The sequence below is a fragment of the Miniopterus schreibersii genome, assembly GCF_964146895.1.
Source record: "Miniopterus schreibersii genome assembly, chromosome: 5".
Lineage (NCBI taxonomy): Eukaryota > Metazoa > Chordata > Mammalia > Chiroptera > Miniopteridae > Miniopterus > Miniopterus schreibersii.
This window is the reverse complement of record NC_138106.1, coordinates 81,337,322-81,359,939: the sequence shown is the minus strand read 5'-3', so window position 1 is coordinate 81,359,939 and position 22,618 is coordinate 81,337,322. Positions and strand designations below refer to the sequence as shown.

At 34.2% G+C, this 22,618-nt stretch overlaps 1 protein-coding gene across 2 annotated transcripts in view; it reads right to left on the bottom strand.

The window, feature by feature from the left end:
* The window catches only part of USP25 (ubiquitin specific peptidase 25), a 126,396-nt gene that overhangs the window by 25,165 nt on the left and 78,613 nt on the right, over nucleotides 1-22,618 (bottom strand). Inside the window, exons 12-20 of one of the 2 annotated variants that reach the window (XM_081139004.1) lie at nucleotides 22,263-22,358; nucleotides 20,918-21,079; nucleotides 20,065-20,288; nucleotides 17,453-17,523; nucleotides 16,532-16,760; nucleotides 14,951-15,151; nucleotides 8,056-8,195; nucleotides 2,550-2,663; nucleotides 559-654 (exon numbers count right to left, since the gene is read on the bottom strand). In XM_081139004.1, coding sequence (XP_080995130.1) covers nucleotides 559-654; nucleotides 2,550-2,663; nucleotides 8,056-8,195; nucleotides 14,951-15,151; nucleotides 16,532-16,760; nucleotides 17,453-17,523; nucleotides 20,065-20,288; nucleotides 20,918-21,079; nucleotides 22,263-22,358 — 1,333 coding nt within the window. The remainder of the gene's footprint in view (nucleotides 1-558; nucleotides 655-2,549; nucleotides 2,664-8,055; nucleotides 8,196-14,950; nucleotides 15,152-16,531; nucleotides 16,761-17,452; nucleotides 17,524-20,064; nucleotides 20,289-20,917; nucleotides 21,080-22,262; nucleotides 22,359-22,618) is intronic. The other variant, XM_081139003.1, reaches the window with a different exon arrangement.

Genomic DNA, 22,618 nt, shown 5'->3' with positions numbered 1-22,618 from the left:
CGAGTAATATGCCAACTTCATGGTCTCACATGTCTTGAGGTGACTAGGATATCAAATGTTAACCACGGGGAAAATGTAAGTGAACGGAGACATAAAAAGATAGTAAATGAATGAGTAATTTTAGAAACAACCCAATAAAAAAGCAATTTAGTATATCATGTAGCAAAATGAAAGAAAAATATTGTAAGACTGACCAACAGTATTACCAATAAGGAAAAAATAAACTATTATCAGAAAATTACTCAATTCCTAGTTTTGCTTGTCAATGCCCTTTACGCCCTTCAAATAAAAACAAAATTCAAATTTCTGCTAACAAAACAGGGGTTCACTATAGGGTAAGTCAGGTAAAATGTCTTGTTTCTGTTGAATTACCTGGATTAAAAAAATAATAATCAGTCTTAGATTCATGCACAAAATAAACGCCCAGAATGTCAGGAGACCATGGCTACAAGAGGAAAAGAGAAATTATACAGGAAAACAAATTTAACTCAAGGAAATAAAACATTTTAAGAAGTTTAATTAAAAAAATAAGAAAATAAATGAAAATGTTAATTATACCTTAAAGAACCCTGCTTCAGGGCCACACCTGTCATATACACTCCTGGATTTACCTATTGCCATGATAATACCTTGCATGTTCGGTGTCATCATGATCTGCCATAAGGGATTTAAAGTAAGAGTTTTTGAATGAGTAACATAAAAAATTAAAAAAATAATTTCTTTACATGCAAGTTATTAGTCCTTTGTTTTTCACTATGTATAAACCAAACGTTGCAATTTGTACAGCAAACGTGATCCAACATGCATTTAAGTGTATTTCAAAACCTCTACAGGGCCACATCTAGTTCATATGGTGCCTCTGCGTAAAAGGCAAAAAGGCATCATCTCTGAACCAAAGAATATTAAAAAGACACCTGCTTCTTGACAAATCAGAAAAATGTACTGCTCTCTGAACCATTAGAAATAGCAGCAATCTTTTTATTTAAAAAGGTGCCTCTTCGTTAAAGCTTGAGGAGCTCAGTAAGCATAAGCTCAATTTCAGCTCTATATCCACCCACTGGCTAGGCATCCTGTACAACCGTACAACCTGAGCATCCACTAGCAGCAGCCCAGTGTCCACAGAACTTAGTGCCAAGGCACATGCACCGTTAAACTGTCACTCCACTGAATTAAAAACAAAACTGGCAGTAGCATAAGCATTTGTACAAAAGATAGTGTTAAATGATTAACCACAATTTTGCTTTGTTAATGCCAGAAGGTTCACCCTAAAACACACACTCAGGTGCTTGATAAATAAGTTACCATTTTTATTAAAAATGTAACAGTTTCCATAATTTTCAAGTACTAACATGGTATTAAAATAGTTAACTAGAACAGCATACTGCTATTAAGTACTAAATACTTAAGTATATTCTTTGTTTTCATAACAGCTTATTATTCTTAGCTATTTACATTTTAAAATATCTGCAAAATGAAATAACTCAAGGCACTATAAAACTATTATATTAGAGCTATCAAGAGAGCATATCCATTGCCTCTGACTCACTGAAACTATTACTCACAGTACTTATTTTGAATTATATACTTAGAGTTGCAATAACATTACTTCTTGAGAAAATCCTTCTGATCAGTTCCTACCTCACAAACCTGCTTCTTATTCGCATTATGGCCGTGCTTTCTGACACTGGTGCAGTAAAATTAATGTCTTTGTGACACCTCTGATTTTAGTGTCATAAAGACATTTTAAGTTATATAGTTTAATTAAAGTCTAGAAAAAAGTTACTTGGACAAAACTCTTTAGTATATAGTCGATTCTCATCTATGCCAGTAAAAAATAACAAATGACAGAATCCAAGGATCCAAGGTCTTCTCTATGCCCTCCCCGAAATATGAGGGGGGAGGGGATCTGATGGGACCAGGAAAACAGCACATTTTCATCTGGATTCCCCAAAAACCATATCATGAGAAGCAAAAATGCCTCTATACTGTTAGAAAACTAGATGAGAATTAACAGTGAAGAGATAAGAAAAGATAAGATGGAGGTCCCACTATGTATAAAACACTGGTAGGCATTCAGCAATGCTGATGAATCATTCAATTCAGTCACATGGAGGTTGCAGAAGCAAAAATATCGATTATTTGCAATCAGGATGTACGCTCTTCTGGTAGGAAATGGTGGGCAAAGTAGTATAATAAATAATTCAAGTAAAACAGAAAATAAAAATTATTTTTAAATGCTCAAAATTTTTGCTATTTAATAACTGAATAAACCTTATTGTAATCTATTAGCCTGAGAGTCAACCAATCCTATGTCTGCATAAAAGAATTAACACCAGAAACATAAAATTATTATTCTGAAAAATTCTGTAAGCTTTCTGCTTACATTTTTATTAGAAACTGAAAGCTCTGTTAGCAAGTGGTAAGGTAATTTCAGACCATGGGTGCAACACTGTATGTCACACAGCAACAGACAAAAGTGTGAGGGTGCAGGCGTGCCCAAAGTAATGCTATTATATAACGAACAGTGCAGAGTGCTATGACAAAGGTACCTCGTCATCATAACCCCCCTCCTTTGACTCAACCACAAACTTCCCTACAGGAGGAATCGCCACCTCTGCAACTTGCTGGTTAGAAGGTGGTTGGCTTGAAGTACTTTCAGGTTTCTGCAGGAAAAAATCATTAGTATCAACATCAGAAAAGAGAGCAATGGAAGCACCAGGTTAATTGCAGAGATCCTTGAGTCTTTCAAAAATCCCTGCATCTGCTTAATATAAAATAAAACCACTTACAGCTGCGTATTAGGAGCAAATAAATTAATACAGTATCTCCAGCCTTCCCTTTTAATCTCAAACACTAAATTAAGTTTTCATTTTCTTCCCCCTCAAAACATCTTGGACTCTAAATTCTTAAATATAATAAACAGTGCAGTTGCTGTTGCTATCTTCATAGCTGAAGTTTTTTTAAAAAAAAAAATTCCAATAACTCCATAAAGCCTTTCCTAACACTGTATCTCCATCAAAATAAGATATTCCTCTGCCTTGGACAGGTGGCTCAGTTGGCTGGAGTGTCACCCTGTGCTCCAAAAGAGTGTGGGCTTGATTCCTACTCAGGCCACATGCCTAGGCGTGGGGTTCGATCCCCGGTAATGGAGCATACAGGAGGCAGCCAATTGGTGTTTCTCTCTCTCTCCCTCCCCCTCTAAAATCAATACACATATCCTGGTAAGGATGAAAAAGAAAACAGATATTCTTCTGGACCCAGCAGAGTCTGTAGGTTTTCTTTCTTAGAATTTTACTTTCCTATCCTTTCTAGTAATCAATTGTATATCCACCTGCTACCCATACTCTACTGTGCTCGACTCTCTCTGTAACAGCCTGAGACCTAGTAACATTTATTTAGATCATAAGTGTCCCATGAATTCTTGTTTTTTAAAAAGCTGTTGGAAAGTGTACCATTTTTAACAACTCAATCAGATTTCTTTCTTTTTCTTTTCTTTAACAAATTTCACTAATCCACACTGAGTGGAACCTAGCATGAAATCCAGAAAAGTCCACTTGAAGACACTAATACAGCTCATTCAAAAATACCGCTCAGACCTTATTTTACTGAATAGATTTATAAGTAGCATATTCACTATTTACCTATAAACAAATTTCAAAAGTACCTAAAATGCTTCAAAACAGCTTGCTTGAGTAATTTCAAATTGCACTATGAAAGTTTTTCTAAGCAAATATAAACTTTAGTTTTGATATAAACAGAAAACTTTAATAAATAAAGGGTTTTATTTCCATTTAAAATATAGGTACATTTCAAGAATGTGAACACATTCTGACTTTCCAGATGTACCTTTGCAGAAATAATTTAATTAAAAAATAAAACTAACGCCCAAGACTGGCGCTGCTCTTCTGAAAAGAAGTGCTATTTATAACTAACATTTTTAGAAAAGGTATCCTTACTTTATTTGAATCCTCAGTTTTTCAAGAGAAAATAACCAGCTTGCATGTTTGTCATCATCATGAGACAATATTCAGGTTACATCATACCTGGGACATAATTGGTATTCTATAAGTGATAGGCATTACCAATATTATTATACTGTTATGCTATTTTAAATTGCTTATAGTTGAATAATTCTAATCCGATATTATCACCACAAATATCCCATAGAGATACGCTTGGCCCATGACATTTAATTAAGGGTTTTTAATTCATCTAGCATTTTAGAGAGTAATCACTGTTCTAGCTCTCCATTCATGAGCGTGAAATAGAAGCAGATAAATTAAGAAATCTGTCTGGACATTGTGGTGAAAAATTTCTCACAAGAAAATCAATCCCAAACAATACCAACTTAAGAAAATACAGGTTGTCTCAAAAAAATGTATATCACACTTTGAATAATTATAAAGGTAGTTTATTAAAATGTTATTTCATTTTCAAAATTGAGCTGTCAGCTGTTAAAGTGTGTATAAATTTTTTGGGGGACACCCTGTTTAAATTTAAGGCAAGTAGCAACTGAGAAATGTATTCCTTAGAACACTGATCCTTATAAAACAACACATTCCCATTGGGGGGAAAATGCACTTAGAAAAGAAAAAATCAGTGTTTTATAAACCTTCCTACCTACCACAGAAGAGTTTCAACAGCACAGCACTGATTAATTATATGGGTGAAAGTTGAAAAATGAAAGAAGCTTTGGGTGCATGTAATAATTCTATAGAATTGTTGTCAAGTTTAGATATCCGAAGGTGCCATAAAAATGTTCATATAAAGAATTTAAGGGTTCACTGAAGTATAATGGATGCAGTTATCTTTTTCAATTACTATCATGCCCTGTATAAACACCTTAGCCAAGGCTGAATTTGAAAGGAGTTAAAAGTAAATTCCTCAGTTAGTAAGTTGCAAAAAGAATTAAAATACAAAGATTTTATTGACTGCCTGAAAGCCACTAAATGTATATATATATTTTAAAAAGTCACATAAAAGGTAGCTAGAGAGTATATAACTGCATCACTTTTGCCTCCCTTAATATGTTCAATTATGAGGAAGCTAAAGAAATAACCTAAAATGTGACAAATGTTTCATTTCTAGCAGCCTATTTAGTAAAAGTAGAATTGAATATACAATGGGGGAATAGGTTAAGTAAACAAGAACTTAATTACTTGATGGAATAATACTCAGCCATTAAATATTTTTTATAGAGTTTATAACATGGGAAATGGTTACGTTATAGTGTTCAGTGATTTAAAAAAGTTAAGATACAATATTTTATATGCAGTAATAACGCAACTATAAAGGTAAATCCTAAATCTGTATATAAAAATAAGAATGGAAGAAAACACACTAACATATTCACAGTGTTTTTTCTTGGAGTCCACTTTTCTTTGTATTTCAAATGAAATATTTCCTAAAATATTTAAGTTTAAGGACAGTCTTCTAAAAAGCAAGCTAACACTTGGAGAGTATCTCTCTATGGTTTCTGTGATTCTAAGATTTCCAGGGAATTCTTCTTACACTAAGGTTGAAGCTTAATACATTGTCTATTTGTGAAATGGTTAGGATTTAAACAAAAGGAAACTAACAGCTATTTAGTACCTATACTACATGCTAGGCATTTTCAAAAAAATGATCTGAATTAATCCCACAATCACCTCCATTTTATGTAAAAGAAAACTGAGGTTTACAGAAATTGAGCAACTTATTCAAGTTTTCACAGCTAGTAAAAAGTAAAACCAGTATTAAAAAATCAGGACTATCTAATCCCAAAGTCTGAAGACTCTTTTCATCTATGCAATTTAGTTTCTAAAGTATACCTTTGAATGAGAAGACCCAATAGTGGTTACTATGATTCTAAGCAACTGACCATGAGACCAAGAACACAGGCTGCTTCAGACAGCCATGATTAACATTCTTAGACATGCTGCACGATTTATATAGGCAATGGGGCCAAATGTTCCAGAAGATAGCCAAATGGAAAAATATTTATGCTAGCTGTCAATTATATTCTCTCCATGCCATTCTCCTTCCTCAAGTAAACGTGAAGTATTAAGTTGTTAGCTTATAAGATTATATCCATATTAATAAACTAAGCAATCAAAATTTAGGTGCTGATTTCTGCAAATTTAAATTACACATGATTAGCCAAACTAAAAAAAAAAATCATGATTCTACATTAAGCTAAGTAATGCTTTTTGGCTTTCTGATACCAGTTAAAAGGATGCTATTTATTAACCATAATGTAAGCTCTAACAATAAAAATCCTAAGTAGCAAAGGCCCTAGCAAATTATGCTACTGATAAAAATATTCTTCCCTGCACCTACTTCTCAGCCCTTTCTCCCTCCCAGTGTTTTTCTATTCTACCATCCCCCAAGAACTAGATGTCCCAGGTTCATTAAAAGAAGCATTTCCCAGCAAGTGTTCTATTGTTCAGGTGTTCATCTCAAACTCATTCAGTCTCCAGAGCATTTGCAAAATTTGGGTTAAAAAAACTGTATTAAAACATTATGTTTATGATAAGATGACATATAATCAAAATTATTCAAACAGAAATGACATAAAAAAGTAATTTCTGATTATTTTGTTCATCAAAACGTAATTAACACAATACCCTATTAAATGGACATTTTGGTTAATTAAAATCTTATACTAAACACCTCAGTGCATTTAGCAGGTTATTGTTTGAATTTAGTTCACTTGTAATAGAAAACTGTGTTGAAAAACTTTATCTCCTGTTCCCTTTAGTTTTCTAGAAGGGGAATCTTCAAATACTAAAATTAGCTACCATGAAACCTACACTAGAGCTGCTTGTGCTAATAAAATAAGACTAGGGCAAATGAATGCCTTTATAATACCAAATTCTTGAAATAACATCTCCCAGAATGTCATATTCATTGAAAACATAGTACAATACCAATGTGCTTAATTTATTGTTATAAAAAGACACAACTGAGAACTACCAACAGAATTATCATGGCCATTTTTGGACAGAAAGCTATTGAAATATGCAGAAATCATATTGTAAGATCCTACTTACGACTCTAACCTAAGGTATCTGGTATTTTATTGTTAAACATATCCCATGGAACAATGAAAATTATACCTTATTCCCAACTATTCCAGTGTAATAAGACTCGCGATGGAGGGAGGCATGAGAAACAAGAGAAACACAGTTGACCCTTGAACATGGATTTGAACAGTGCAGGTCAGTTCACTTACATGTGGATTTTTTTCAATAAATACTGTAAATGTATTATTTTCTCTTCCTTTTGATTTTTCTTAATAGCATTTTCCTTTCTATAGTTTATTTTATTGTAAGAATACAGCATATAATGCATATCACATAAGGAATATGTATTAATCAACTGTGTATTACCAGTAAGGCTTCTGGTCAATAGCAGGCTAAGTTGTTTAAGAGTCAAAAGTTATATGTGAATTTAGGAAATTTATCTTTATTTTCAAAGTACCACATATGTCCCCTTTTTTCCCCCTTTGACTCCTTCCACCCTGCCCCCACCCACCCCCAAGGCCTTCACCAAACTGTCCTCTGTCCATGGGTTATGCATATAAATTCTTTGGTTAATCTCTTCCTGTCTCCCCCTCCCCCCTTCCCTCTGAGATTCCTCAGTCTGTTCCATGCTTCCATGTCTCTGAATCTATTTTGTTCGTGAGTTTATTTTGTTCATTATATTCCACGTATATGTGAATTTTTAACTGCACAGGGGGCTAGCGCCCCTAACCCCCATGCTGTGCAAAGGCCAACTCATAATGCTAGATGTTCTAGTTCTCCTTTTAAGTTCCCAAATGACCAATTTAATCTATGACTATATTTTTCATAATTCTCTAACAGGAAGATAGTAATTTATTTTTAAAAAGAATCATTTTTTAAATTATAGCTGAGAAAACTACAGCTGGGGCATTAGGTGGTGCCTTCACTCACTGTTCATGTGGATGGAAGACCCTTCCCTTGGCACTGCCTCTCAGACAGCTCACTCTCCACCACAGAGCAGGAAATGTCGTGAGCATGGCTATGTTCAGAGGGCTAAAAGAAAAGTTCTTACCGACTGCAAAACTGTTTCAGGACTTTTATCTTCGTGATCATGGGCTGCCTTGGTAATTGTTCGAATAGTTTCTTCCTTCAAGTGCTTTGAGAGATCGCTTCTTGATGGTTGCTCTAGATATTCTGCTTCTCCCGCTTGTGCTTCATGAGAAAAGAATCAATTGTATATCTAATAAAATCAGAGCGTCTATACTAAGATGACTCTTATTTATTTCTAATTCAAAATTAGGCAATAGTCAATTTTACTATTCTGTTTCAAGTGATATATCCTTCAACACACAGCACCTCCCCCAGAATTTACCAAAAAGAAAAAAAAAATCCAAAAGTAATCAGATAATTACTGAAGAAAGTACCCATTATAGTTTATGATACAGATTTCACAGTACATTCTTTTTCCCTATGTACCACTAGCATTCTACACACACACACACACACACACACACACACACACACCCTGATCTGTACAGCAGCCCTGGACTAGGTGTCCACAGAGAGCACACTGGCTGTTTTTCTGGCCACAGTATTCTTTTTCACACCTACCTGACAAAACCCTAACCCTGAATGAGCCCAACCTTCTCTCTTTTCTAAACCCTGGTAGATGAGTGTTGTCAGAGGAAAAACAATTACAACCTGGCAAACTGGTACCAATATAAATTCAAGACTTCAAATATCATCCCTGCTAACAACTCCCAAAATGATATTCACTACCCATGTTCCGACAGTAAGACCCACAGATGCAAATATACTGTTTACTGGGTGTTTCACAGAAAACTCCAAAGACTTTAAATGGGCCTCTTCTTATCTCTCCAACATAATCTTGTGTCTTTTGCCCTGTGCTCAAAAAGGGACACATACTAACCTTTTTCAGCTTATTGAATACATTGAAGAGATTTAATTCATACCTTCCATCTTATTTTCTTCCCTCTGCCTGTATGTTCACTCACTCTCACTCCCCTCATCTAATAACTAATTTATCCTTTTGTTTAAATACTACTTCCTTGTAAAAGTATTATTACTAATTACACCATATCTCAGCACCAGTGACATTTGGTGTGGAAGGCTGTCCTGTGCACCCTGGCGTTTACCCATGAGATGCCAATAGTACTGTCCCCAGGTGTCACTTCCAGTATTGTCAATGCCCTTGGGGACAAAATCACTCCCAGATGAGAACCACTGCTCTAAAGGAACTTACACTTCTCATATTAATGCACTTACCACAATTATAACTTAATCATTGTTGTAGGTATATGTTTCAAGCCCATGTCCCCTGCTGGATTTAAGAGCAGGGGTGCTAGCTCCCTTTTGTACTGCTATTTCTTCAACACCTACCACATAATAAAGCAAACAATAACTTAACGGAACAAATGATTAATAAATTAACAAATGAATATGAGGAATAAGAAAGTGTACTAAAATGTTCCATGTTATTGGAATGGATTAAGTGAGTCCTTCCTCAACCTACTGGTAGGACAAACAGGGCTCCTGTTATCCTTTCTAATATTTGATTTTTTAAAAAATCTCTCAAAGTAAAATATTATTAAAAAAGAAATACTATAACTTCAAAATATATGCACAGTCATCCATTTATTCAATAAATTTCAATTAAGCATCTGACTATGTGCCAGGCATAAAGCTCGGGGCCAGGGCTATGATTGGGAGCAATACAGCCAGTCTCTGCCCCATGAAGTTCGCAGTCAACTGTGGAGAAAGTCATTAACCAGAGAACCACAGAGGTGAATTGTGGCACTATTACAATAATACATCCTAGGAATTAGGAATAAAATGGAAGAGGGGTGATTGAAATGATGGGAGTTGAGATAAATGACTCTAGCTGAAGGGTGATGGGCCAGGATGGCAGAATGAACAGCCCAGGTAGTGAGTGTGAGCTGGATCTGAAAGGCCGGTGTGGCTGGACTACAGCACAAGAGGAGAGATACGGAAGTGAAAAAGTGTTTCAATAAAATGGCAACACGGCAAATTTAAAAAACTTTATTCCAGCTATACTTCGAGGAATGGATTAGGAAAGCAAAACTGGAAATCAGTGAAGGCAGAAGAGCAATATTTTAAGAGGAGAGAGAGTCAACTTGACAACCAATTGGTTTTCTGTTCAAGTGTAAGGATCTGCTCTTCAACTACTAAAAAAGCAACATCTCATATCTTACAGAAGTATCTAAAACCTTGACTTACTAATGAGTCATACTTATTATATTCACAGAAGAATATTTAAAAAGGACTATTTCAAAGACATATAGTCCGTTTGTTGCTAGAAATATAATTAAAATGAACAAGTCTTAGAAGTGGTCTATAAAGAGCCATGCTAGGTTGGCCACTTTGACTCACCAGAAACTTAAAATGTCAGATTCCTGGGTGCCACCACAAACAGAATCTTGGGAATGGGGGATGGGGTAGAGGCTTAAAAACCAGTTAAGCCTAAAATGTATCCAGGACAGAGCACCACACATTTTTAGCCTGCTTCCTTAGTGCAGAATTCTGGCTGTACTTTTTAAATGCTGGCATTCCCTACACAGAGGATCATCCTAGGAGACTCGTTATTGACATTTCCACAGGAAATGACTTCAATTCAGAAAATGTTCAAAGGGCATCTACTCTCTGTCACTTACTGGGCTAGATACTGGAGATTTAAATAGGAACTTCGCTCAGTTCCTGTTGAAGGAACCTGAGAATACAAAGAGCACTGTTCCTTCCACCAGGTCTTACTCTCAGAAACCAGCTGGCCTTTCCTGGAATATCAGCTTATTTTTAACTTTTAGATAGTTATTTGTAGCAAAATCCCAGAGCCAATTCTGCATTACACCTCTAGACAAATTAATGAAATCTTCGGAATGCATTTCATACCAATACTAACCTTTTTAAAATTTTGTTAATCCTCACCAGAGAATAGTTTTCCGTTGATTTTTTTTTTTTTTTTAATAGAGTGGAAGGGAGAAGGAGAGACAGAGAGAAACACTGATCTGAGAGAGACACGTCGATTGGTTGCCTCCTGCATGTGCCTCGACTGGGCCGGGGATCCAGCCTACAACCCAGGTACGTGCCCTTGACTGGGAATTGAACCTGAGACCCTTCAGTCTGAGGGCTGATGCTTTTAACCACTGGGCCAAACGGGCCAGGGCCATTTTTACCTTATTTTTTTGTTTTGGTTTCTTTTTTTTCATTTGAGTATGCTATACGTGTTGTAGGAACTTCAAATAAGTTTTTAGTAAAACAGGAGTACCACAAGTAAAATCATACCTCAGGCATAGCTCTTTTCTCCTTCAGATTAATTTCTTTATTTTATAAATATAGCCTAGCCTGGCCGGGCGTGGCTCAGCAGTTGAGCGTTGACCTAGGATCCAGGCGATCGGGGTTCGATTCCCGGTCAGGGCACATGCCCAGGTTGTGGGCTCGATCAATGACTCTCTCATCATTAATATTTCTTTCTCTCCCTCTCCTGTCCTCTCTCTGAAATCAATAAAGATATATTTATAAGTACAGCCTAGAGCCATGCTGCTTAATCAGAGGGACACCTCGAATTATCTTAAGATCTTTAAATACATACATATTCTGGACCCTTCTGATCCCAGTTAAGTCTTAGGTGGTATTAGGTGAGGTATGCTGTTTACACGGAGAAAAAAAACACCCCAGTAATTCTGATGTATACACCTATAGTAATGAACTGTTGGCTAGCCATGGCTGGGTGGCTCAGTTAGTGGGAGCATCGTCCTATACACTGAAAGGTTGCCGGTTGATTCCTGGTCAGGGCACATACCCAGGTTGAGGGTTTGATCCTCGGTCAGGGAGGGTATGGGAGGCAACTGATCCATGTTTCTTTCTTACTTGGACGTTTCCCTTCCCTCCTCCTCTCCCTCTAAAAATCAATAAAATATATCCTTAGGTGAGAATTATAAAAAAAAAAGAGAACTGTTGGCTAGATCTCCAAACATAAGAGTCCAGGTAAATTCTCTTTCCTTTCCAGTGAGCAGGTTAGGAAGGTAGCATGAGATAAATCAAATAATACTTTCCCATCAGTTATTACTTTGTTACATAAGACAATGAATGATATTAGATTAGTGATGCCTATGAATGTCATGTTAGCAGAAGAGCAAATACTGATTGAATTAATATTCTTATTGGAATATCACTCAGAAGAAACTAGATTTTAATTGCTCTTATGTTACAGTTTTATTGAGAACATCTTAAGGGAGGAAAGAAAATCACTCTGATGGATTTTATCAGCAACATTTCCTTGCATTACACTTCACTAATCACTTATAATCTTAGTGCACACCTGAGAGATTTAAATATAGATTTTCTTTGATATTTTGAAAGTATTATACCAAATTAAACAAATTATTTGGAAAACTGTGAAGAGAAATAGGAAGATGATGACATGGCATTAAAATAAAATTTGTCTACTAATGAGAGCAGATAAGTGGTTCCAATAAACATTATAATAAGTTTCCTTATTCAACTGTGATTATGTTAAATTCCCCTGCAACAGAGGACAGATTTTAGTATGACATTTAAGATAATGTAGTTATAGAAACCAAACTTTTAAACAATAATCTCATGCTCAAATTTATAGAGTTCGCACATTCTATTTCTACTGACTCAAACAAAGTGTGTATTTCTAGCATTGCCATGCAGGACACAATGTTTCCTATTAAGGTAGTATTGCCACTGCTTTCTAAAAACCCAGTCTGGCAGATAACTATGATAACAGTTATATGTGAACTGACATTTCAGTCTCTCTATTTTTTAGTTATTCTAGCCCCTTTCTGAAATATTTACATTCTCTTCAAGTTTTGTTTTTTTTAAAAAAAATACTAAAATGACAGACATGAAAATATATGCCAAATACCTACTACTGAATTTTTTAAAATTACAAAATAGTGTATGGTAGACTGTACTGATCAGGAAAAAAGGGTGTGGGGCATACAGACATGGCCTCTTATATAGAAAAAATAGAAGATGACAAATGTAAATGATGGGGCAAAGCTGGCTAGCTCTATCAGATAGGAATTAATATTGTCCATTCATGTGGGAATATGTATTATTTTGACTTAGTAGAAATGTAATGTGTTAAGTCTGTAAAGTTGGAGAGTCTCGTGAGAAACAGACAAGATAAAGAGGAGACTCTAGGAATTTAATATTTTTGGTGCCATAAAACATAGACGAACCTTCATCTGAGTGCTTAAGTAGCACTTACACTGATTATGCAGCCCCATTATCCCACTAATAATGAGAACAGCCACATGCAAATGGGATGTGTACAAGTTAAGGGAAGAATAAAACAGTAGCTACATCTTGGGGCAAGTTCGGGGGAGTGGTATGGGGAGGATATGTAGGGAAAACAAGGAAGGAAGTCACAAAGGACTGAAATTGGCTGAAATTGAAAGGAAATACAGTGTAGTTACTACACTGTGATTAGAGCTCAGAAGCCTCTTTGATATCTGCTGAGCTATTTCATTTCCTACTGAAGTAGACAAAGTCACTGTAATGAAACTGCACTGTTGTGAAGCCACAGCACCTCACCTGCTCTACACAGTGACCCTAGATGAATGGAAAGAAAGTGCAGTCCTGCTGCTAATAATGGCAGAGCTCACCAGATGACAAGGGAGCTATTTAGATACACTGTATTGCATCTACGTATCAAAACATTGGTATCTTTGCTGGCATAATACCATTATCTTGGTCTTTAAAAAAGTCTAAATCATGCCTCTTAATATCAAAACCAAGGACTCAACTATTCAATTTATATAAAAGCAAGTTACAAGTCTGAATAGAGCTGTGTGTACCTGCACCAGTCACAATACCATATTGTGGTAATGTAAATCTCCCAATGAAAGAATAATTCCTTCTAAAGTTCAAATGACAATGCTAAAGTCCACCTAGGAATCTGTAAAAGATATTAAACACCTAAAACGCTTCCTAAAAACATGCAGACCTTGCAAAAAAACAAACAAAAGGTCATTCAAATTGAAAAGATCGATCCAGAGTTATAAAAAAAAGAGCCAAGTGAGTCTGGAAAAAAATGTGTTTAATTGATCTCTTTTCATTTCTCCAACTACGACAGAGAAATAGCACTTTTACACAGTAGGAAATACAATGTCCTAAAACATACTCACAATTCAGTGATGATGAAATTAATCTTAAAAAATCAGAAGACATTCTATTTTCAATTTTGCTAGAACATATTTTATTTTTGTATAGTGTTTATTCTAAATATTTTACTGTCTTCATCAGCTAATAATTTTAGAATATTTAAAAAAATTTTTATTTTTATACATTTATTTCTTTGTTTTATAGATCTATACATTTTACTTGGAATATATTAATTATTTAGTTTGGGCTAATTTTGTTTTTAATCTTAAGAACTATGAAAAAAATCAAGTATATATATATATTTGAGTATACTCAAAATATATATGGAGTAGTGTTACTTCGCTCAAATATAAAACCAATAAAGTTTATTTTATTGATAGCTTTAAGTGAATTGGTTTGGGTTACTTTTTGGTTTCACAGCTTTTCCAAGCTTCCTGCCAAGAAGGATCAAGCCCAATTAAAGAGGCAGGAGAAGCAGAGGGAGAGTTTGCAGAATCATCTCATTTAACTTGAAAAAGGTACACATAGGTATACATGGATTTTTGACTGCACAGGTGGTTGGCACCCAACCCCATGTTATTCAAGGGTCAACTGTACATGTGGTACACAGTAGTCTCTGGCAAAGGGGAAAGCTAAACTGTGGCCTGTGATTACCTGAGTGATGGAATTTCAGATGATTTTTACTAGCTTCTTCACACTTTAAGGTAGCTATGTTCATTAGTCAATAAGGATCTTATTTTATAATAAAGTATAATATATTGATAATAAAATATGATTTAATAAAATGGACTAACCTGTTGTTACAGAAGACTCTGACTCCCTCAGTTTCTGAGATGCCAGAAGTTTTTCCTGCAGAGCTTTCTGGGCAAGTTGTGCATCCCATTCTTCTAGTTCTTTTTCAAATCGCTGGTTGTCTTCCTCAACAAAATCTCTTAAATCCGGTGGTAATGTTTCTATTCCAACAAGGGCCTGCCCAGTTTCTTTATTAAACTCTTCTGCAAATTATATTTCAAAAACTAATATAAACTTAGGAATTAAAGGAAAAATGCAAAGCTCAAAATAGAATGCATTTCAAGTGGGATTTAAAGTATAAATTATTACCACTTAGCAAATCAATATTATCTAAAAATTAAAAAAACCCGCAAATACTCAGAAAAGCAATAATGCAAATATTTGATAATCCATTATAGGTAATGTTCTCAGCTTTCATTTTTAATCTGAATAAAATATGCAACAAGATATAAGCCAAAATCGCTATTCAAACACTGACATAGTACTACTTTGTCTATTATAAGAAAATACCAGAGGTCAGGATTATTCATGAAGTAAAACCTATCACAAAATGAAAAGAAATAACTCATATCCTTATTAAGTTCAAAAGAGAATTAAATTTTTTTCATCTGAGGCAGTTAAATATAGCAATATATTTATATAAAATTTGAAAACTAATCAACATAGATTTTTTTAAACATTGCATATTATTTAAAAGAGGCAGGAGAAGCACATGAAATAAATTTTCTTTCAGTCATAGGTGGATTGCCTAACTAGTGTTGCTGAATGATTAAATACAAAAGGAAAGTTGATTTTATCAGTTTCAACAAACCTTTATTAAGTGTTTTCTATACGCAAAGCATATACTAGAATATAACAAATAAAAAGGTTAAGACATAGTGTGAGTGTTCCCTGGCTTTAAGCAAATCAGAGTGAAGTAGGAAAGGCAAGTCAACATACAACTACAACACAGAGTAAGTGCCTGACGGAGGGATGCTGCGAGAACACAAGAGGCTTCCTTTCGGGCAGACAAGGAAAATTTGGCAGAGCAAATGATACAAAGTGAATCTTGACAGATGATCAGGAATTAGGCAAAGAAAAGTCAGAAATAAGAACATTACTGACAAAAAACAACAACAACACATAAGAGCATACAGATATAAATGTGTGAAACGATTTGGTGTGAACAGAATACAGCAAGAAGTTCACGTATCAGTTTGAAGTGGATGGACAATGGTCATAAAAGAGGCTGGAGAGACAATGAGGCCAGAAAATGGAGGTCTTATATGTCAGGATAGGGAACTTGAAACTATCAATGTATGATGTAGTCATTACAGAATTTTAAGCAAGGAGAAACACATCAGATTTACATTCTATAATAGTTAAGAAATAGTTAACTTTGAATACAAAATATATTCCAATTCTCAGCCCTGGTCATATTACTTTCAATTCCAGTTTACTCACAGTAACCCCAAAGTACTTTCTAATCATATCCATCACCCTCTGGATGAACTATACTTAACTAATCATGCCAGAGATCAGAGTCATAAAAAAGGGCTACTTATTTAAAAATATACACCACCCAGTACATTTCATATTCTTACCTTGTATTAAGAATTGTGCCTTATCATTTATATACATTAAACAGTATGCACTGGCATTTCTATAACCACCAAAAGAGTCCCTCACTAGCTCTTCCCATGTTGATTTTGTCACAGCAATATCATTGTACTTCATCCATCTGTTCTCATGGTGATCAAAAATGTATGCCCAGTAGTGCCCGGCATTAGCTTGGCCTTCATGAACTAAAACAGCATGTAAGCGATACGGAACCTAAACATGAAAACGTAAGAGTTAAACAGCAGTCAAGCAGTCTGTTTATTGTATCACATTCCATGAAACCCACAAACTATGAGACTGGAGGATACATAGGAGCATGTTTTTTAACAAGAGAAAATTGGCTGAGATTAAAAGTTTAAAAAAAATTAAACTATGAAATAATAACAGAAGGGGAAGAAAAACTAAAGACGTGGAAAGCAGACAGGTATGTAAATAGGGTGATTTTCAAAACTTTGAAAATGTATTTATATGTATGTATTTGTTGACCTATTTCAGTTATTTCTTTTGAATAAAGCATTTATGAATATTTTTAAATAAAGCACATGATTTGTCTAAATCTTTAGAATTATAAACTAATGGCAGTTTACCAAAATGGCTTATTATAGTATACCAGAATTTAAAATGTAATTGAGCCCTATACTTTCTACCATAATCTTAATATCCTTAAACAACCTTATAATTCTTTCATGATTTTATTTTAAATGTTAAGGAAAATTCTGATATATTTCATTATTAAAAATAATAAGAGTAAGCAATAAATACAGTATGTGAATATAACTGAATGGGACAAATATTAATATGACAAGTTCAGCAATTTTAACAAAACATGTAAGAAGAATTTGGTAAAGACTACATAAAATATGTAAATACTTTTTAAAATGCTTACTAGCTCAAATTTAACTTACTTGGATCATAGATTTGTCCGAGTACATTAGTTCAATTGTTCGATGGATTCTGGATATGCTTTCCTGCAAATCTAAGAACAGAAGATGTCATTTAATGATTAACATCAAGTATATTTCCACTGAGACCTGTAAGGTAGAGATTAAAGGTTTTCCAACCAATATGTTAGAAGAATAAAAAAAAAAATTCCTAAAACAGTTCTTAAAAACATTATTATGAAAATCTGTATAAAAATATATTTCTCTCTAACTTAATAAAAGATACAGCACAAATTCATAATTAAAACAAATATGGTTCATTTAGGAAACTGTGGAACCAATAAAACTGAATTTTGTTTATAAAAAAGTTTTCAATGAAAATTAAAGCTAACCCCCTTACATATTTATATAAAACAGAAAAACTTTAGAATAAAATAACTTTACTACATATCTTATATAAACATGTAACTGAATAAAAATTCACTATAATCACTAATGGAAATGAAGTTCTGAGACTCCCATTATTCATTATTTCTATTTCCAGTAGAATTCTATCCTACAAAATTATTCAGACAGGGATGTTCACAGGTATACAGTCCATGTAATTTAAAAAACTAGAGACAATCTTAATATCTATCAATAGGGAAATGGTTATAGTATAGCAGCATAACCACACTATACTATAAATATGTTGAAAAGAATCAGAAACAAACCATGGAAGACCACAAAAAAATATTAGTTACTTTAGAGTGGGGAAAGGCCTTCCTAAGCCTGATAGAAAATCAAGTAACCATAAAGAAAAAGACTTCCTCCCCAAACTTAAGAAAATCTACATTATAAAAACAAAGCAAATCCAACATAAAAGACATCAAATAACAAAGACAAACAAGGAAAATAATATCTGAAGCATACACTTTGGGCAACAGGTTGATACCTATAATGTTAGTTTCTATTAAGCAATAAGAGAATGACAAATGGTTCAGTATAAAAAATAGGCAGAAGTCACAAATTTACAGAAAAATAAAATTTCACTCATAATTAAGGAAACATAAGACACTGAAATACCATTTTTATTTTCAACTATCAGGCTACCAGACTAAAAAATACCCAGGGCTAGGGAGGATGTTGAGAGACAGGCTCTCTCACACCTTCAGTGGTGCATTTTTACACAATGGTATACTACTCGGCAGTAAAAAAGAAAAGTGTACCCTTTGGGACAGCATGGATGGACCTGGAGAGCATTATGCAAAGTGAAGCAAGCCAGTCAGAGAAAAACAAGTACCTTATGATCTCACTCATATGTGGAATCTAATGAACAGACTGAACTGGCAAGCAAATAGAGACAGACTTATAGAAAGAGAGCAGGCTGACAGCTCTCAGGGGCCGGGGCCGTGTGGAGGGACTGAGCAAAAAAGAGAAAGAACTCATGGACATGAACAACAGTGTGGTGATTGTGGGGGAGAGGGGAGTGGGTGGAGGTACGTAGAAGAGGGTATGGGGGGATAAATAATGATGGGAAAAATAAAAATACATAAAAAATAAAACAAACGCAATCTGCCAAGTCCAATAGAAAATTATCCCAAACTTAGCATAGTGTTCAGAAAAAATACATGCTTAATTGTGTGCTGATAAATTTAAATGTAAACAATTTCCTCAGACATGAAAAATACTAAGAGAAATCTTTACAGTTACTAATGTTAATTGTTAATGTTAATTGTTAGTCAGCATCATATCCTATTAACTCTCTATTAAATTAGGACTCCTCTTTATTTACATATTGTCTGTAAGGCATCAAGTTGAGCACATAAAATCTAACAACAGATATTGTTTAATATAGTTCCAACCTTTTGGTATAAAACAGTAGTTATTTTAAAATTTAAATCTTTAATTTTAAAAATTGTCAGGACAGTAACAGGGTATTATATTTATGATATATAAGAAAAATTACAATAAAATCATAAAATATTAATGTCACTTTCGTTAAAAAATAAAAAAGGACATTCTAACAACAGTAAAGTATGAAGATCATTTCAGAATAAAGGAGAATTCCTTCCAAGAAAGGACAGATGGCAACTTAACACCCACACACACATGCACATCCCCCCCAGCACTGTCCTTATTTTCTTATTTTGCTACATGCAAGTTAAAACTCATTGCAGGCTGGCTCTGAGCTCATATCATACTTGGAAATCTCATTAGGGCAGGTTGAACAGTAAAATTCACATTTCTAATTCTTAAGCCTAAAGAAAATTTTTATCCCTTGAACTTCACTGCGTAAACATCAGGGTAAGCACATAATTTCTATGTACAAATATGACGCTGTATGGTGTTTCTCCAATGGAGTAGCTGTGAATCCCAGTTGGATATGAACTTAGAGCACTAAACTAGAAAATCAGACCATCTGCCCTGTCATTAATCAGCTAAGTAATCCAGGGAAAATCCTTCTGTCTCTCTGAACCTGATATTAAGATCATAAAAATGGAAAGCCAGACTAGTTTCTCTTTTTAAAAACCCTTTCCAGAAAAGAATACTTTATAATATTTACACATGAAATCCAGAGTGATTTCCATTTTCAATTTTATCTTTATACATACCCATCTGAGGCAACAGTAAGTACACTATGAGAACCTTCTTACCTCTGGTGTCATTTTCTATTTCTGTCCTCCAGCGATGTAAACAGCTTTCCAGCACAGAAAGTTCTTCTTCTGTTATGTGCCTTGGTGCTGGGTGCATGGGCAAATCTGGAGGTATTCGAGACTGAGTGAATGGTTTGTGAATCACCGATCTTGATGAGATGGCAGCTACTGATGTAGGTGATGTGCTTGGCAATTCTGAAGAAGGAGCTCCTTGTTCCGTTGTGCTGTATTTTTTAAGCATAAAATATTACTAAACTTTCCAAACTGAAGTTCTAGACAAAGACTGTGCCAAATACAAGCAATAAGTTGGCTTATAATTTCAAAAGGAAAAGGTCTTTTAAAAAAGGAGAGATGTGGAGTTAATCTAACATCCTAATGAGACCCTTAACATACGAGGGCTACATTATTGTAACGAAGAAACTACGGCTGTATAATAGAAATGACTTGATCATATTTACTTAAAAGCACCAACAAATCTTATGTGTACCAGAATTATAATGACCTTTCCTTGCTAATACTTACCAACTTTCATTACAGAAGAAAATTCTAATTTAACAGTATTATTTTCATGGATAAAAGGTTGAAACTGTTAACATACTAAAACAACCTAAAGTATAACGCTGAATAGAAAAAAAATTGAAAAATTCAATCCACAACCAAAAAAATCTATTAAAACAATGAAATAAGGTAGCACCCAGAAGACACACAATATTCTAAGTGAATCTCATCTTTACAGAGTTCATTAAAATCAATCACAACATGCAACTCCTAAAACCTTCTTCAAAGGGCATCGATTACATTGTGATGTAATATAGGTAGCACAGCTGTCTTTTGTATCAAAAAGACTTTTTACCTTGGTAATGCCTGTGATGGTACGGAACCACTAGGTGGGGAACTAGCATCAATATCATCAACAGGAGAAGTGCAAACAGGTTTACTGGAGGCAAATTCCAATGCATACTGCAGAACATCTACCAACGGAAATCGCTTGGGACCTGAACCATAGCTTAAATATCTGTTAACCATAAAATGTATGAATTCTTTAATTTGTATAAAAAGCAAATTTGTTTTTTTCAATGATTTTTATAAAACAATACAAATAGTTCAATAAATCTCTCAACAATGAAATTAATTTTCAAATGAAAACAGTAAGAATATACATTCAAAAATTAAATGTCCTCCAAAGAAAAGAAACCTGATCAGATTTAGAAACCTTTCTAAAGCTGATTAAGACTGAATGTGTGCATACACTGTTAAAAATTTTAAATGCTGCTCTAACTTGTAACCCAATAGGAAAATGAAAACTGACAGTTTCATCTCCTGAGACTATTTTTATTTTTTAGATCTGTCATCTGGTTTCATGGTGACTAATATTATCTTTCTACTTTATTACCTCTAATTATTTTTCAATATTATTACTGACACCTTTTAAGAATAAGAATTATTGAAATGTGATATATTATTTTTGTATAAAAAAGTTTCAGGGTAATAATTTTCAAATTAACACTAAAACAAGGGAATAGAGATTAGATCAGAGGCTGCAAACTGGCGCCTGGCAGGTCACACTTCAGCCTGGGGACTTTATCTGAACTACAGAACATTTGACAGTCTAGGTTTTGGCTTTTGGAAACAATCTGACACTCTAGACGATACTGAGATGACATTCATCATGACACCACCCACTAGTGTGGTTGGCAGCCACTCCCTCTCCAAGGGTGCTCTCTAGGCACCCCTGCCCACTGCTTACGTTTGACCTGCTGCCCTTCTTCATAAAGCCTCCACAAGGCCCTGGCAGGCATCTGAGCTTGTATCTTCTGGGTTACAGAGGAAAACTAAGTCACCATTCCTCTTAAAGGAAATCTCAATAGTAGTATTTAAGTATCATGAAAGAAGAAACCTCAATCGTAAATTAGTTTATCTTTATATCTATTTTCAGCACCATAAGCATTACCTGTTGTTGGTGAGAATATTTAATTTTAAATACTAAAATATTCTTCTAATGACAACTGTAGTAAATTATCTTAAGTTTCTAACAGAACTCAAAACTAAACTATACAAGCAAAAATATCAATTCAGAATGATTATTTACTCCTAGGATCATAAATTACTCAAGAAAAATGTAAAATTAAAGATTACAGATAATCACTAAAAACATGAATCTCTATAGTTAGCTCATAATTCTGTAAAAGTTACAATACCTTTCTAGTCTTTGTTGAAATACTGTAAGGTAATCTTTCAGTCTCTTGATCTCTTCCCTCTTAATTCTTGTTATTTCTCTGTTTCTGTGCATGTATCTTGGCGGAAAAAGAAAAATAGCAATCATTAGTATTTCTAAATATCATGGAAGTAGATACAATACTAGTCTAGACAATACCACATATCAATTCCTTCAAAATTTTATAATAAAATATTAGACAGTACAAAATAGTATTTCTGAAAATTTCTGACAAAATTATAATACCAAAAAAAAAAATCTTTTATAAAACGTCCTTATAACATTACTTCCAGTAACCATACCTTACTAAACAGAAAAGGGACTACATTTTTTTCTTCA